The 18,566-nt window shown below is 33.3% G+C and overlaps 3 protein-coding genes across 3 annotated transcripts; all 3 read left to right on the top strand.

Annotated features, from left to right (window-relative positions):
• Positions 1–3,628: 3,628 nt before the first annotated feature.
• On the top strand, positions 3,629–5,070 carry LOC105635107 (thaumatin-like protein 1b). Its single transcript, XM_089721740.1, has 2 exons — positions 3,629–3,775; positions 4,294–5,070. The coding sequence occupies exons 1-2, from the start codon at positions 3,643–3,645 to the stop codon at positions 4,971–4,973; spliced, it is 813 nt and encodes a 270-aa protein (XP_089577866.1). The 5' UTR covers positions 3,629–3,642; the 3' UTR covers positions 4,974–5,070.
• Positions 5,071–14,221: 9,151 nt separating this feature from the next.
• On the top strand, positions 14,222–14,914 carry LOC105635462 (thaumatin-like protein 1; the record flags this gene model as incomplete). The annotated part of the gene is made up of 1 exon (XM_089720915.1): positions 14,222–14,914. A coding segment is annotated over one exon (693 nt), but the record flags the coding sequence as incomplete, so codon positions are not given.
• Positions 14,915–16,092: 1,178 nt separating this feature from the next.
• Positions 16,093–17,437, top strand: LOC105635118 (glucan endo-1,3-beta-glucosidase-like). The gene is made up of 2 exons (XM_089721900.1): positions 16,093–16,216; positions 16,614–17,437. Exons 1-2 carry the CDS (start codon positions 16,165–16,167, stop codon positions 17,195–17,197), a joined length of 636 nt encoding a protein of 211 aa, XP_089578026.1. The 5' UTR covers positions 16,093–16,164; the 3' UTR covers positions 17,198–17,437.
• The last annotated feature ends 1,129 nt before the right edge of the window (positions 17,438–18,566 follow it).

Genomic DNA, 18,566 nt, shown 5'->3' with positions numbered 1-18,566 from the left:
TCAAGTCTGGGATTTAGTCGAGTTGCCTGAGGGGTCAAAACAAGTTGGTTGTAAATGGGTTTTTAAGACCAAACGGGACTCTAAGGGCAACATTGAAAGATATAAGGCTAGACTTGTTGCTAAAGATTACACTCAGAAGGATGGCATTGATTATAAAGAGACATTTTCTCCAGTTTCCAAAAAGGACTCTTTAAGAATTATTTTAGCTTTGGTGGCTCATTATGATCTAGAGCTTCACCAAATGGATGTAAAGACAGCCTTTCTTAATGGTGACTTAGAGGAGGAAGTATATATGGATCAACCAGAGGGGTTTGTGGTCACAGGAAAGGAAAACTTGGTGTGTAAGTTAAAGAAGTCAATATATGGACTGAAGCAAGCTTTCCGTCAATGGTATCTTAAGTTAAATAATACCATCACTTCATATGGTTTTATAGAAAACACTGTTGATCGGTGTATTTATATGAAGATCAGTGGGAGCAAGCTCATTATGTTAGTCCTATATGTTGATGACATTCTTTTGCTGCGAATGATGTTGGGTTGTTGCATGATGTAAAGGGTTTTCTCTCTAAGAACTTTGAAATGAAAGATATGGTAGAGGCATCCTTTGTGATTGGAATAGAAATATTCCATGATAGATCACAAGGACTGTTAGGATTGTCTCAAAGAGCTTATATTGATAAGGTATTAGAGAGATTTAGAATGGAAAAATGCTCCGCAGGAATAGTTCCAATTCAGAAAGGAGATAGGTTCAGCGAAATGCAATGTCCTAAAAATGATTTGGAACGTAAAGAGATGGAGTCTATTCCATATGCGTCAGTGGTTGGGAGCTTAATGTATGTTCAGACACATGTACTCGACCGGATATTAGTTTCGCCGTAGGAATGTTAGGGCGATATCAAAGTAATCCCGGGATGGACCATTGGAAAGCTGCAAAGAAAGTACTTAGGTATTTACAAGGCACTAAGGATCATATACTCACTTATAGAAAGTCCAGCCATCTAGAAGTGGTGGGATACTCGGATTCAGACTATGCCGGTTGTGTAGATTCGAGAAAGTCTACATTTGGCTACTTGTTTCTTCTAGCTGGAGGAGCAGTATCATGGAAAAATGGAAAGCAGTCTGTCATTACTACTTCCACTATGGAGGCTGAATTTGTGGCATGCTTTGAGGCCACTGTTCATGCATTGTGGTTGCGGAACTTTGTCTCAAGTCTAGGCATTATCGACAGTATAGCTAGACCATTGAGAATTTACTGTGATAATTCCGCAGCTGTCTTCTTCTCTAAGAATGATAGGTACTCTAAGGGTGCAAAGCACATGGATTTAAAGTACCTATCTGTGAAAGAAGAAGTGCAAAAACACAAAATGTCAATTGAGCATATCGGTATTGATCTGATGATAGCGGATCCGCTAACTAAAGGCTTACCGCCCAAAATCTTCACTGGCCATGTTGATAGAATGGGCATTATAGATAAGTCCTTGTTAGCATGATGTTCAGACTTGTATATATATTTACATATGGTTATTTTGCTCATATTATTGTGACATTTGAAAATTCAATTAAAGATGTGTTTTTGCTTATTTATGTGTTATCCACATTATAGATGTATACAATAATGGTTTGAGTGAGATAACAATAACAGTTGATTGTAACAATGTATTGTTTGTTGAATAGTTTCTCTATTAAAGTTTTATGAATTGAAGTGGTCTGTGATATATGGAAGGAATCATGTCGTTCAATGACTTGTGACCGCCATAATCCGATCATCTTAATTCAAATTAAGGTAAACATGATAGACTCAAGAAATGCACATGAGCCAAGTGGGATATTGTTAGATTATTTTAATAATCTGTATGTGGCCCATGTGATTAAAGGGCTGGTTCTAATTAAGGTAGCCCAAGATGATGGTTATTGGGCTTAATGGATAAGAGTCAGTTAGGGTTTTAATACCCTTCCTCTGCCTTATAAAAGAAAAAAGAATCAACAGATTAGGGTTAACATAGAAACAAAAGAGTGTGACGGCTCTCTCAAACACATACGGAGATAGTTTGTTTGAGAAAGCTCATAAAAGAAACTCCTGCAGCTGTTGATTATTCTCTGACCATTAAGAGAGCACTTACGGACAAAAAGGCCAGAGTGAAGAAACGTAGATCTGCTGTTACGGTGACAATCGAATTGCCCCAATGAGGTAACCCATAACATAGATCTGCCGTTATGGATCAAGGTACGCTTCCGATTATTATATATTCTTGTCAAACAAATTCTATGAACAATAGATCTGGGCTATATCAAAGATTATTTAACAAGGACAATATAATTGCTGTCTAGACCAAAAAAGATTGATCTCATATCTAATCTTTAAACGGGAGGTGAGAGGACACCCATCCAAACTGCTTTTTTTACTCCTTACAGTGACCATGCTTTCCCATTACCAACATAGATTGTCGAAGGACTTAGAAGCGATATTGAGATATTCCACCAAGAAAAGAATTCTGCACATTGTGAGCCAAATCACATTCTGTCAAACAATGATATCAGGAGTTTCGATTTCCTTTTCGCATGGAGGGCACGCACAATCCTCCAAATTATAATTTTACTGGGATTCTATCTAAATAAGCTTTCCAAACAAAAATATCTATTTTAAAATGAACAAAGGAGACTCAGAGAGCCTTTATAGAAATTCACTTAAGAGCATATTTAGAATCATATGAGAATCAAATCAATTCCTGACTTGAGCCTACGTGTCCCGAGCCTTATTGTATTAGGGTCTGTTTGGCAAAATTAGATGTTTTGGTCACTGTTAGTTGTTCTAGGAGCGTTTAGTTGTTAGTTGTTTCAGTAGCTTTTCATAAAACGTGCATTTAGTTGTTTGCTGTTTCAGTAGCTTTTCATAAACCGATAAAAGCTAAGCCTTACATGAATTAATATAAAAAATAGCCTTTACCGTTTTGATTGGTTAAAACACTAAAAATTACTTAAAAAGTTATTGACGAATATAATCTTAGTCTAAGCTGAACTCTTAAAGTATTAGATCAAAAAGTTGAGCCATGTGATGGTTGGGCTAACAGGCTGATAAATGGAACAATAAAAGAATATATTATTCTTTTAACTTTTGATAAGAAATTGTCATGTTTTGGAATTCATTTGGTAAGCTATTTCAAGGATAATGATTCATAAAATTTTCAATCTCTTTACTTAAATTGAAAATGTTATATTTTATGTTTTGGTTTGAAATAGATTCATATCACTTAAAAAAAATTTATTGAGATTTACTTACCAAACAAGGAGATATACTCCAAAAGCAATATGCACAAGATGCAACTCTGGACTAACCAACTTATTAAAATAAATACTTATCAAAATAGCAAACCAACTTAAATTAGGAAACTAACCAACTTAGAATTAGAAAACTAACCATTATAGAATGCATCTATTGATTGCTAATTCAAATTAGGTATTTTTTTTTCCAAGTTTTGATGGAGGAAGATTTGAATTTTGACACCATAAGTTTACCTTTTTTTTACTAGATTAAGACACACTCTAATGGAAATTATATAGAGGTCATGCTTATAGGGATTTGCTAAACTAATTGCCTTTTGCAACTCTATATATAAGTAGGGATTTGCATGGCCCTACCTATATATGAGGGTTTCGTCCAACATAAAACGAATCTCGACCCAAAAAAATTATCTTAAAAAAGGAATTACCAAAGAAGTCTCAAGAATGGCGATTGAAGCAATATTTGGCATTTCCTTCATCGTCCTCTTCTTCTCTAGTAAATAACCTCCTTGTTATTTCTTTAAAAAAAAAAAAAAAAATCATATAGGTTTGGTTTTCTTTTTTTTTCTTTCTTTATAATCTCCTTTTTTCAAGCAATGATTTAAATATTTTTGCTCTTAATCTAACATATTTAATGGTAAATAATTATATATATATATATATATATATATATATATATATATATATATATATATATATATATATATATATATATATATATATATATATATTGTCTACGCTTGATCCATATACCAACTCAATCCATAAATTTTTTTTCTTTTGTTTTTTTTTCGTTAATAGTCAGAAATACCATTATTTCAACCAAAGAGTTATTTTTGATTGGTTTGTTATATGGATCCGCAATAGACAAATAGTTTATTATATAACATCAATGTTTATTTAAAAGGAAGCGAGTGATTGTGATTTTTCTTTTAGAAGACAATGATGATTTACGAGATCCATTTAAAAACTAATGATTTTGCAAGAAATTAATAGCTCTAATTTTGCATGCAGGTTCTCAAGCAACAACATTCACCATCACAAACAATTGCCCTTACACTATATGGCCGGCAAACTTGGCAGGCAGTGGCCCTCAATTGTCTTCGACTGGCTTCGAATTAGGCTCCAAAGCATCATTAACCCTAACTGCCTTGCCACCATGGAGCGGCCGGTTCTGGGCTCGTACCGGTTGCACTACAGACGCTTCCGGCAAGTTCAACTGTGCCACGGCAAACTGTGGCACCGGCCAAGTCCAATGTAACGGTGTTGCCGGAAGTCCACCTACCTCTCTTGTAGAGTTCTCTATAGCACCAAACAATGGAAGGGATTTTTATGATGTTAGTCTTGTTGATGGCTTTAACTTGCCCATTTCGGTGACCCCACAAGGCGGTGTTGGTGCCGGTGAGTGTAAGAGCACCGGTTGTCCGGTTAATTTGAATCCCCATTGTCCACCGGAACTTGCAGTTACTGGAGTAGGTGGGGTTATTGCTTGCAAGAGTGCATGTGTAGCATTTAATCAACCGCAATATTGTTGCACCGGAGAGTTTGGTACACCAGAGAAATGTACACCGACGAAATATTCACTGATTTTCAAGCAACAATGTCCTCAAGCTTATAGTTATGCTTATGACGATAAGACTAGCACTTTTACATGTAATGGTGGAGCAAATTATCTTATCACATTTTGCCCATGATTGTTTTGGGACTATTTATTTGTAGGCAATAAAAAATGAAAAGTTGGGAAATGTTTTTTTTTTTAATAACAGAAGAGGAGATTCGAATTTGGGTCTATTGCAGGTCCTATATGCACTTACCATTACATTATGCCTTTGGTGTAAAAGTTGGAAAATGTTTTGATTGTTTCAATTTTGTGCAAAACATAATATTTTGTGTATCTTATACTATGATGGTTCAATTTTAAATTCAAATCAAACCAAAATCAAAAGTAAAAATTAGAATTAAACTTTGATCAATGATGCTCAATTGATTTCAAACTAGAATTGAGATTGTGTGCCTAACATAGGTTCTAATTCCTAATTTTTTTAAACCCGAACCAACTGTTTGATTTATTGCTAGTGGTTTCGATTTGAAATCATTAACATAAAGAAATGAAAGAATTGTGAAATCAAAGAAAAAAAAGTTTATTTTATTATAATTATATAAAATTAAAATTCAAAATGTTTTTAATCTACAATTGGTTTTGAAATTGAAAACCGGCAATTTTAAAATAAGGATCATGTCAATATATATATCAGTTGGGGTTTGATTTTTGAAGCCACTATTTTTTTTTAGTGTAAACCATCATTATCCGAACCCTATTACCAAGACCACCTAATCCGGCTTAGACTTAATCACAGTTAAGGTTATTCAAAACTTATTACGGTACCATCTAATCCAGCTTAGGATTTAATCACAGTTAAAGCTATTCGGATCTTATTACTATGGACCGCCTAATTCAGCTCGAAATTTTGTAACAGTTAAAACTCTTTACCCTTCCCTGCAGGTATATTTAATGATAATCAAATCCGAGAGCTTTTCCTATATATTTGGCCTGGGTTGCCAACTTAATCACAGCTAGTAGGTGAAGCCACTATTTTTTTGTTATAAGATTAACTTTGCTTCGGCATTTGTGGCCAAGGACGGACCCAGATGGGCCAAGGGCACAATGGGCTCCCTTAAATTTGGAAAAAAAAAATATTTTAGTATATTTATTAAAAATATTAAAATAATTTTTTATAGTGGACAAATTCTCTGTGACTTCGTCATTTTCTTAATTCTTAGTACTATTCAATACAATTCCCACTTTATTAATTTTCATCTTTATTTTAGTCACTTTTATTGGCATTTGGAGTTTGCAATAACACATAATATTTAATTACTTCTACTTCCTTTGTGGATTGAAGAAAATTGCTTCTTGTGAAAATGATGAGTTTTTATATGAGAAGTTCAATTTTCTAAAATTTTTATCTACAATTAGCCTATAAATTTATTATTTGATTGTTTAATGACTTAGTTCCCTGCCTTTTGAATCGAACGAAAAACATTCAGATTATTGACCGTTAAATAAAAGAAAAAAAAATGTAATTGCAAGCTGAAAGGTTTATTGTTTTTCTAAGTCTAATTAAAGGTGGAAATTTTAATTGATGAAAACCGAAATTAACGGGTGACATTCACCAATCAGCCGTACCTAATTAATGTGGTCCTACAACTTTGATTGTGCTTGGAATAAGAAAAGGTATATGCACTCAACCATATATTTCATGCCCTTCTCTTCTTTGGAGATAATATTTTAATGACTTAATATATTGTTCACGTTTTGTTGTAATTTCATTCTGATTTGATTTTTATATTAATTTTCACCTCATTTTAATATTTTATTACAATTTCACTCTAATTTTATTTTTATACCAATTTCATCTTGAATTTTGACCTTTTGTTGTAATAGCACCTTAAATTATAATTAAGACTTAAATTGTAAATAAAAAATAAGTTCACTTTTGACCTTGAACTTGGATTAACTTCATACATTTATGTGGATGAGAGAATTTGAATTAATAGTAAGGACAATTTCTATTATTATTTTTAATATTTTTAAATTCTTTCTTTTATTGATAATAAGTAATATTTAAAAGTTAATTATTTGATAAATGCACTCTTTTTTTTTTTTAAATTAGAATATACCACTCTTGATCCAAATGTAAAAATATATATAAATATAAAAATTTAAATTTTAGAGACTTGACAATCATAGTCCACTTTTATTCCATTAAAAATTTCCGATACACATTCCTTTTTCATTCCATTTTCATTTCTCTTCAAGTCTTCAACTGAAAAAAAAAAAAAAAAAAAAAAAAAAAAAAAAAAAAAAAACCACTATAGCTAATGCTAATGGAATACAACTTATTTAGTGTACCCCAAAGCACACGTCCTCGAATTTTCCAATTCTTGGAGGCTATATATACCAATACATTCGCTTCTAACTAACCATTACAAAAAATTCAACAATGGAAACTCTAGCCCTCTTGAGCCTTACCTTCACTTTTCTCATTTATGGTACTTTCTTAATTTATTCATCTACTATGTGTATGTGTTCATATATATATATATATATATATATATATATATATATATATATATATATATTCATCTTATGCACATAACTTATCACATAAAGGCACCTTTTTTTTCCCTTTTTTTTTGACTACCAAGAGTTTCAACTGATAGAGATATACTATTAACCATGCATATATAATAGTATAGCTATGAATGATTTTCTATTGACAATTATTTCTTTGTATTTAATTGGAAATTTGCATTAAATAAATATTATTAGCATAAGAACAATAATTGTGATTAGTACATTTTGTATGTATTTAATTGGACCAAGTAGAGAATGGATGTTTAGTACTGACTGTTAAACATATTCTCTAGGACATTAGAAATAATATTTATTGTTCTTAATCTTGATTTATTTTAATATGAGCAAACATTGATTATCTTGTGCTTTGATTCATTAAAGGGTGAGTTTCATTATTGGAATAATATTCTCGGTGAATTGGGCAAAGATATTTTTTTTTTGTGAAATATTAATTAATGATAGAATCCATGTCTCGGTTTAGAGATTGATGATGCACTTTAAGTAAGCTTATAAGGTTTCATAGTGTAAACCCTGCAGGTGGATTTTGAATCCGACACATGAAATAAGTTGAGCGACAATCTTAAAGTTATATTGTGATTTAAATAAATTGTCAGTAAGTTATTTAAATGACAGCATTTGTAATCTTAACGTGGGGAACATTATTTTATTATGTTGTGAAATTGTAAAATAAATAAGGAGTTCAGTCATGAGTTTTTAGTGGAATAATTCATGATTAATTATAATAAAAATATGTTGGTTTACATAGGTTCTTATTATAATTAGTAGCCTGATTTATTTTATTCCTGCGGTCCCTGTAGTGCCCTAATTATTTGGAAAGTTAAGGGTGTATTAAATAATAGATAAATTATTTAGTTTTAAAATAATTGATAATTATTTTAATTAAATATTTTTTTATTTAATTTATTTTATATTAAAAAATATCTTCCTATCGAAGAGATGTTTTTTAATATAAGATTGGAAAACCCTAAGGTGAGCGTGACGCACGTTATTCTATTCTCTGCCACTCAGAGAGTTCCAAAAGAGAGATAGTTAGGGATTACTGTAGAAGATCGTGGGTGACTCCAAGATCTCTGGAAAGAAGACCGGTGAGCGATTCTGTGCTTCAAGAGGTCAGTTTATTGATTTATTCGATAATGTTTTTAGTTTGCCTCATATGGTTTCGATGAGGGTTGTTTCCGCTTTATACCCGCTCCCATCAATTGGTATCAGAGCCATACGAAACTATATGATGGTGGCTATTTTGTCATGTTTCAATCGTGTATCTATAATCTGTTTTGATTGTTTGATTGGTACATGGTTACAAGAGCTTCAAGAGTTTTTGAACGACAGCAGCACAAAAGTGCAGTACCTGATACAACTTTTGTTTTTGAAACAGTGGTTTTTAATGGGCATTAATATAAAAAAATAAAAAATAAAAAATGGAGGTTGAAGGGAAAAAAAAAGGGGCAGCGGCGGCTAGGGCTTCTTCGTGAAGAAGAAGCTGCTGTTTGAAAAACAATTCCCGTCTGGTCCCTCAATTTTTTAAATTTTATATTTTTGACCCCTGATCTTTTAGTTTTTAATTTTGACCCAGAAAGTATCAGTTATTCCGTTTTGGCCCCCTGGAGTTATTTAAATTATAAAGTGACCCTGATTGTTTTTGGTTTTATTAAAATTGCCTAGACTATTTTCGGTTTTTGCAATTTTGGCCCAATAGTTTCTGTTTTATGCAAAATAGTCCGAACAAGTTCTGAAATTTGCGAAATGGCCCAGATTTTTTCTGTTTTTGCAAGATAAACCCAGAATGTTTTAATTTTTTTTTTCATAAATAGACCAGAACACTAAATTTTTAACATTTTCAACCAAAAATGTTAATTTTATTTGCAAAATTGTCTTAAAAATATATTATTTTGCAATTTTGATTATAATTAATTTATTTTAATTATATGAATTAATTTGTGAGTGGTTTTTTATTACTTTCTAGTTGTAATTATTTGCATTTCTTCCCCATCGGAAGATGTCATGTTTTAATATAATTACTGAACTAGTCTAATTTGTCTGTATTGATTTAACTCTTCATCTGAGTAAATTAATTAGTGACATGAATCAGATGTAATATTTTCTCACACATTAATGTTAATTTAAGAGGCATGTTATCTCCCATCGAGTAGTATGTGCCGGTCTTATCTAATTATAATATGCAAAACATGTGATTGGTTGAATTCTCCCATCGAGGTTGCTATTCATGAATGTTGTGAATGTGTATTTTTTTTGAATTGTGATATCAATATTGTATATTTGCAATTTTGATTTATTCAATGTTTATTATTGATATGCTATTTTTGTTTAATGCATGATATAGAAATGGCATCATTCAGTCCCCTTGCGCACATCTTAACCCAAAACAAACTTGAGAGTCCAAACTATGTTGACTGGAAGAGGAAACGTCCTATTGAATTTAGTCATACCTATTTGTGGCATTTAAGGCTTGGTCATATTAATTTAGATAGGATTTCTAGGTTGGTCAAGGATGGACCATTGAGTTCATTGAAAGTGGAGGCACTACCAACCTGTGAATCTTGTTTAGAAGGTAAAATGACTAAGAGGCCTTTTCCTATAAAGGGTAATAGAAATAATGATGTACTTGAATTAATTCATTCTGATTTGTGTGGTCCAATGAGTGTCCAAGCTAGGGGTGGTTTTGAGTATTTTGTGACTTTCACAGATGATTACTCAAGATATGGATACATTTACCTGTTGCGCCGTAAGTCTGAATGCTTTGAGAAAATCAAAGAGTTCAAGGCAGAAACGGAGAAACGACATGGAAAATATATCAAGTCGTTACGGTCTGACCATGGTGGCGAATACCTCTCTAGGGAATTCATTACTTATTTATCAGAACAAGGAATTACTTCACAGTTGTCTGCACCTGGTATGCCACAACAGAATGGTGTAGCAGAAAGAAGAAATAGAACGCTTATGGAAATGGTTAGATCAATGATGAGTTATTCAGATTTGCCCATTTCGTTTTGGGGGTATGCCATAGAAACATCAGCATATATTCTGAATTTGGTTCCATCTAAGTCAGTACCTAAAACTCCTACAGAACTGTGGACTGGGCGAAAGCCAAGTCTAAGACATGTTCGGATGTGGGGTTGTTCAGCCCATGTGCTGAAAGGGAAAGCAGATAAGTTGGAATCAAAAACAGACTTATGCTTCTTTATTGGATATCCTAGAGGAACGAAAGGTGGTTTATTTTATAGTTCTCAAGATAAAACGGTCATTGTTAGCACCAATGCACATTATCTTGAGGAAGACTATATTAAAAACCATATTCCCAAAAGTCAATTAGCCTTGTATGAATTGAGAGGAGAAAATATACCAACTAGAACCTTCCCATTAGAACAACAACCTAAACCATCAATGGTTGGAGCTGACATTCCATTGCCTAGTCGTAGTGGAAGAAATGTTAGTCGACCAGTAAATCAACATCAGCCTGAATATTCAGTACCTAACTTTTCACTACCACCTGAAAGTAGTGGGAGTTATGTAGAAACTGAAGTGGCAGCTGTTGATCCAAATATACAGGAGCACAATGTTGGGGCAGACATGTTGAAGTTCCAGAACATGATCAAGATGTAGTCCCACCAGTCATGGACTTGCCGGCTTTACAGCCACAGCAAGATGAAGGTGTGATTGCAGAACCTGTAGTACTTCGTCGTAGTGGGAGAATTAGACGACCACCGGTTCGATATACACTTTTGGGAGAAGCTTTTGATAGAATCCCTGAAGAAGTGAATATTGAACCTGTCTGTTACGATGAAGCACTACAAGATAAAGATGCTGATAAGTGGCTTATAGCTATGAAATTTGAGATGGAGTCCATGTACTCTAATCAAGTCTGGGAACTTGTAGAACCACCTGAAGGGGTTAAACCCATCGGATGCAAGTGGATCTATAAGAAAAAGAGGGGTATAGACGGTAAAGTGCAAACTTATAAGGCAAGGCTTGTTGCGAAAGGGTTTACTCAGAAAGAAGGGATCGATTATGAGGAAACTTTTTCGCCGGTAGCCATGCTAAAGTCTATTAGAACTCTTCTATCCATTGTAGCTCATTATGATTATGAGATTTGGCAAATGGATGTCAAGACAGCTTTCCTAAATGGAAGTATTGATGAATGCATCTATATGAAGCAACCAGAAGGTTTCATAAACAATGGACAAGAAAATTTGCCTTGCAAATTGAATAGGTCCATTTATGGGCTTAAACAAGCATCTAGGTCATGGAATACTTGTTTTGACCAGGCGATTAAAAGTTTTGGCTTTGATCAGTGTCATGATGAGTCTTGTGTGTATAAGAAATGGAATGGTAGTAAGGTTGTTTTTCTGGTACTATTTGTGGATGATATTCTGCTTATAGGGAATTGTGTAGGTATGTTGAATTCTGTCAAAGATTGGCTATCCCAACGTTAAGATATGAAGGATTTGGGAGAGGCTGCTCATATTCTTGGGATTAAGCTTATGCGAGATCGCAAGAAAAGGATGATTGGCTTATCTCAAGCACTTTATATTGATACCATTCTTGCTCGTTTCAGCATGCAGGATTCCAAGAAGGGTTTTCTACCCTTCAGACATGGAATCACTCTATCTAAGGACCAATGTCCTAAGACACCTGAGGAGATAGAGAACATGAAGGCAGTTCCATATGCTTCTGCAGTTGGAAGCCTTATGTATGCAATGTTGTGTACCAGACCTGATATCTGTTTTGCTGTTGGCATGGTTAGCAGATTTCAATCTAATCCTGGGCGAGAACACTGGACTGCAGTCAAGCATATAATCAAGTTCTTGAAAAGGACTAGGGATTATATGTTAGTTTATCAATCTGACGATCTTGTACCCATTGGGTATACAGATTCAGATTTTCAGACTGATAAGGACTCTCGGAAGTCAACCTCTGGTAATGTTTTTGTCTTGGGAGGTGGAGCCATAAGTTGGAGGAGTATTAAGCAAACTTATGTTGCTGACTCCACCATGGAAGCTGAATATGTGGCAGCTTCTGAAGCTGCAAAGGAAGCTGTATGGCTTAGGAACTTCCTTATGGATCTAGGCGTAGTTTCTTCAGTGCAATTGCCTATTACACTTTATTGTGATAATAGTGGGGCAGTTGCAAACTCGAAGGAGCCACGGAGCCATAAAAGGGCAAAACACATTGAGAGGAAGTATCATTTGATACGAGACATAGTTCAAAGGGGAGATGTGGTAGTGACAAAGATTGCATTGGAAAACAACCTGGCAGATCCTTTTACAAAAAGCTTACCAGCAAAGACTTTTGACAGTCATGTAGAAGGAATGGGAGTTAAAGTCATAGATGCATGGTTATGAGTCTAAGTGGGAGATTGATAGAGATATACTATTAACCATGCATATATAATAGTATAGCTATGAATGATTTTCTATTGACAATTATTTCTTTGTATTTAATTGGAAATTTGCATTAAATAAATGTTATTAGCATAAGAACAATAATTGTGATTAGTACATTTTGTATGTATTTAATTGGACCAAGTAGAGAATGGATGTTTAGTACTGACTGTTAAACATATTCTCTAGGACATTAGAAATAATGTTTATTATTCTTAATCTTGATTTATTTTAATATGAGCAAACATTGATTGTCTTGTGCTTTGATTCATTAAAGGGTGAGTTTCATTATTGGAATAATATTCTCGGTGAATTGGGCAAAGATATTTTTTGTTTGTGAAATATTAATTAATGATAGAATCCATGTCTCGGTTTAGAGATTGATGATGCACTTTAAGTAAGCTTATAAGGTTTCATAGTGTAAACCCTGCAGGTGGATTTTGAATCCGACACATGAAATAAGTTGAGCGACAATCTTAAAGTTATATTATGAGTTAAATAAATTGTCAGTAAGTTATTTAAATGACAGCATTTGTAATCTTAACGTGGGGAACATTATTTTATTATGTTGTGGAATTGTAAAATAAATAAGGAGTTCAGTCATGAGTTTTTAGTGGAATAATTCATGATTAATTATAATAAGAATATGTTGGTCTACATAGGTTCTTATTATAATTAGTAGCCTGATTTATTTTATTCCTGCGGTCCCTGTAGTGCCCTAATTATTTGGAAAGTTAAGGGTGTATTAAATAATAGATAAATTATTTAGTTTTAAAATAATTGATAATTATTTTAATTAAATATTTTTTTATTTAATTTATTTTATATTAAAAAATATCTTCCTATCGAAGAGAGGTTTTTTAATATAAGATTGGAAAACCCTAAGGTGAGCGTGACGCACGTTATTCTATTCTCTGCCACTCAGAGAGTTCCAAAAGAGAGATAGTTAGGGATTACTGCAGAAGATCGTGGGTGACTCCAAGATCTCTGTAAAGAAGACCGGTGAGCGATTCTGCGCTTCAAGAGGTCAGTTTATTGATTTGTTCGATAATGTTTTTAGTTTGCCTCATATGGTTTCGATGAGGGTTGTTTCCGCTTTATACCCGCTCCCATCATCAACCACCATTGTTACAAGGCATTTCTTATTTTAAGTGTCTTTTGCTTCTTCTTCATAAGAATAACAATATATATAGTTAACATCTGCTATAAATTTATAATGCATAAGTAAATTATTAATTTTCAATTTTTTTTGGCTAGTATATATAGAAAAATTATGAAATGGAAAATAATTAAACATACATTTTAGTTACATGTATTTATGTATGTACATACATATATAATCTTTGGTTTAAATTATTAATATCTAATCATGCAATGATGTACAATTGTAGGAGTTCACCCGGCAACAATAACTTTCACCAACAATTGTCCATACACAGTTTGGCCAGCAACCCTTACCGGTGGTAATAGGCCTCAGCAGTCAACAACTGGCTTTGAGTTAGCAACAAAAGCAACCCAATCTCTAGATGTTCCAGCCCCATTCACCGGAAGGTTTTGGGGCCGAACTGAATGTTCTACCGATTCAACTGGAAAGTTCACATGTGCAACTGGCGAATGTAGCTCCGGACAAATTTCATGCAACGGTGCTGGAGGAAATCCACCGGTTTCTCTTATAGAATTCACTTTAGCAGAAAACGGCGGTAAAGATTTCTACGATGTTAGTCTTGTTGACGGTTTTAACGTGCCAATGTCAGTCTCTCCACGTGGTGGCTCCGGTGATACATGCATTCCAGCTAGCTGTGCAAGAAATGTGAACTCCGATTGCCCTAATGAGTTAGCTATTAAAGCGCCGGATGGAAATTCTGTGATTGGTTGCAAAAGTGCATGTGTAGCATTTAATCGCCCAGAATATTGTTGCACAGAAAACTTTAATACGCCAGCTACTTGCAAACCCACCAATTATTCAATGTTTTTCAAGGATCGGTGCCCTCAAGCTTATAGCTATGCTTATGATGATCCGACAAGCACATTTTCTTGCGTTGGTGGAGCTAATTATGATATCACTTTCTGTCCATGAAGAATGACTTTGCAATAAATCCACAAATAGTGTTTGGATTAATTAAATAATTCAATAAAAGCAAGTAAAATCTTCATGTAATAGAGAGAATGAAATATTTTTATTTCTAATGCAATATTAATATCTTTTCTTTTTCTTGATGAATTATATTATCTATATATAAATTATTGATTGTAATTGGTATGTTTTCCCCCTATCTTGGAAATTTTTCTATTTAATTTTACTGTTGTTATGGTTTAAATAACAGTAATTAATGAATTGGAAATTTTATTTTTATTATAAAATTAATTTCGTTTGTGCATCCATGGCTGCCTCCTCCTATATATAAATGTCTTCACTAGGTTTAGATTTTTGACTTTAAATAAATTATCCATTAAATTTACGACTTGAACCAAACCACTCATGGGTTTGTAATGTGCAGTTAAACTTGTTGAGGAAAAAAGAAAAAAAATTTCTAGAGACCCAAATGTGCTGTCTACATTGTTTATGTAAGTCCAATTAAAGTTGGATATTTTATTGATGAAAACCGAAATTAACGGCTGGCATTCACCAATCCGCTGTGCCTAATTTTTGTCTTACAACTTTGGTTGTGCTTGCAATAATGAAACCATAAGCATTCAAAAATAGCCAGCAATTTCCATATATATATCATGCCCATCTCTTCTTTTGGAGACAAGATTTTAATTCCCATTACAAAATTGTAAATGGGTTTGTGCTGCTGTTGACTTATGTGGGTTTAAGAGTAAACTGAACCTACTAAATTAAGGAATTCTAAGTAAATCTAATCCTCAATTAATTAATTAATTAATGCTCGAATCATTAAAAATATTTAAAATGATCACTGTTGAAAGAACTTTAACTAAATATCACTCTCAATTAGAGCGGAAAAGCATAAAATTTTTTTTTTAATATATCAAATTTTAAAGATTAAAGATTTCATAATCATGTTAAACTCTTAAGCCATTAAAAATTTCCATTAGAAATTTCCACTCTTAACCCATCAAGAATTTCCAATATATACATATCTCCCTCTAGAAGCGATTTTTATCTTCCAGTTCTTGAATTTAGTTTTGGAGGCTAATCTATATATATATATATATATATATATATATATATATATATATATTTATGATTATGTTAACATCTATCATAAATTTATCCAATAATGATAAGGAAATTCTAGGAGGCTATATATACCAATACATCTCCTTCTTACTAAATATTCCAAAATCAATCAAAAAAGTTCAACCATGAAAAATCTAGTCTTCCTCTTGGGCCTTTCCTTCACCTTCCTCTTCTATGGTAATTTCTATTTAATAATTTATTCATCTAGTGTGTCCATATATAAAAAATTCATTTTATGCATAGAAAGAACTTTGTTTTTCCTATACTATCAAGAGCATTCTTTACTGCTGATTAACGGTTTTAAGGAATTATTTCTTTTAAATGCCTTTTTCTTCTTCTTCTTCATTAGAATAACAAAAGAATAACATTATATATACTTGTATGATTATGTTAACATCTATCATAATTTTATAAGGCATAAGTAAATTTTTAGTTTTCACTTAATTATGAAATTGAAAGGAAAAAAAAAGAAAACATTACAGGGTTATATATATATATATATATATATATATATTGAACATACATTTTGGTTTATTTTAATAATGTCTAATCATGCAATGATGTACAAATGTAGGAGCTCACCCCGCAACAATACATTTCACCAACAATTGTCCATACATAGTTTGGCCAGCAACCCTTACCGCTGGTAATAGGCCTCAACAGTCAACAACTGGCTTTCAGTTACCAACAAAAGCAACTCAATCTCTAGATGTTTCATGCAATGGTGCTGGAGGAAATCCACCAGTTTCTCTTATAGAATTCACTTTAGCAGAAAACCGTGGTCAAGATTTCTACGATGTTAGTCTTGTCGACGGTTTTAATGTGCCAATGTCAGTCTCTCCAAGTGGCGGTTCCGGTAATACTTGCATTACTAGTAGCTGTGCAAGAAATATGAACTCTGATTGCCCTAATGAGTTAGCTATTAAAGGGCCAAATGGAAATTCTGTGATTGGTTGCAAAAGTGCATGTGTAGCATTTAATCGCCCAGAATATTGTTGCACAGAAAACTTTAGTACGCCAGCTACTTGCAAACTCACGAATTATTCAATGTTTTTCGAGAATGGGTGCCCTCAAGCTTATAGCTATGCTTATGATGATTTGACAAGCACATTTTCTTGCATTGGCGGAGCTAATTATGATATCACTTTCTGTCCATGAAGAAAAGGAAGACTGCTTTGCAATATTTCGCAAAGGAAGACTGCTAGATTAGATTCCGCAAGCCAAAAAGTCCTCATGATTTTGCTTTCACAGTTACACCAGTGGTGGCAAATTGAACTATCATTTATAGTTTTGAGTTTTAATTTTGAGTCTCATCTCACGTGAATTGAGTTTGAATTTTTTAATAAATTTGTTAGTTTAGAGGCTGAATGCTTGCAGTATTTGGAAGATGAATCTCACATGAATAATACTCCATTCATCGCATGAAGATAAACTCATTTCTATTTTTATATTAAAAAGAAGTAATTAATATTGTTTGAACAATAAATTTTACCTACATTTTTTCAAATTTAGCCTTCTATTAATATTAAAGTGTTTTCAATAAAGATCAGAGTCGAAAATTTATTGGTAACCTATCACGACCCATTTTCGTGGATCGGACCGGCACTAAGACCTGAGTGGGCTTAACGCCCCCGAAACCCGTAGTAAACCTAATTTAATTAAACTCATATTCTATTCATAATTGTAGCTTCAGGCCCAATAACTTATTTCACAACCATATCCAAAGTACAGTTCATATGATTAATATATGTACTCTTATTATTCATTTACAATCCATTTGAAATACAATTGCGGAACTCTATAATTTATAGTCATTTACATTTACATCGTTATTACAACTATTAACAGTCTTCTATATTTAACGTTTCGACTCAGTTGGATCCATAGGACTTTTCTTTCTTCCTATTACCTAAAAAAAAAACAGGAGGCAAGGGTGAGCGCCAAACTCAATGAGTATGGTTAGATAATCCTCTCACCCCACACAATCACACATATGCTATAATAAATCAATTTAGTCCTTCGACTAGTTATATGATCATGCAGTTTGTCATACAAATAGCAATACAACAGCAATCACAATTATTATCATCTTCATATATTCACATCACGTGGAAATTAGTCAATGGCATCACCGAACCCCCGATGAGCCGTCCTCCCACATGGCCCATCCTCTCATTACATGTGCACCAGGGAGCCGATCCCCAATAGATGGCCAACAGGTTTAATCCATACTTGATCTGCCCTCTCATTATTTTTCCATTCGCTCTTTTCTTTTCCATACGAACAGGAGGCCACCCTGTGGTTTTCTATATCATATTATCGAGGATCACCCATATCATATCATCAGGTGCACACGGAGGCGCCGATCTCCCATACCTGGCCGACAGTCAAATTCCATAATTTCATCATATTCAGGATCCATATTTTTATAGACCGTCCTCACAAACCTATGGTGACCCACTTCATCCTAATTCCACACAAACAAGGTACAGCAATATCATAACGCAGGTAATCAAACAATTTTTAA

Source organism: Jatropha curcas, chromosome 5 (genome assembly GCF_041381405.1).
Source record: "Jatropha curcas cultivar XTBG-Jc1 chromosome 5, XTBG_Jcur_1.0, whole genome shotgun sequence".
NCBI lineage: Eukaryota > Viridiplantae > Streptophyta > Magnoliopsida > Malpighiales > Euphorbiaceae > Jatropha > Jatropha curcas.
The sequence above is the reverse complement of the archived record's forward strand: the minus strand, read 5'-3'. Positions and strand labels throughout refer to the sequence as shown.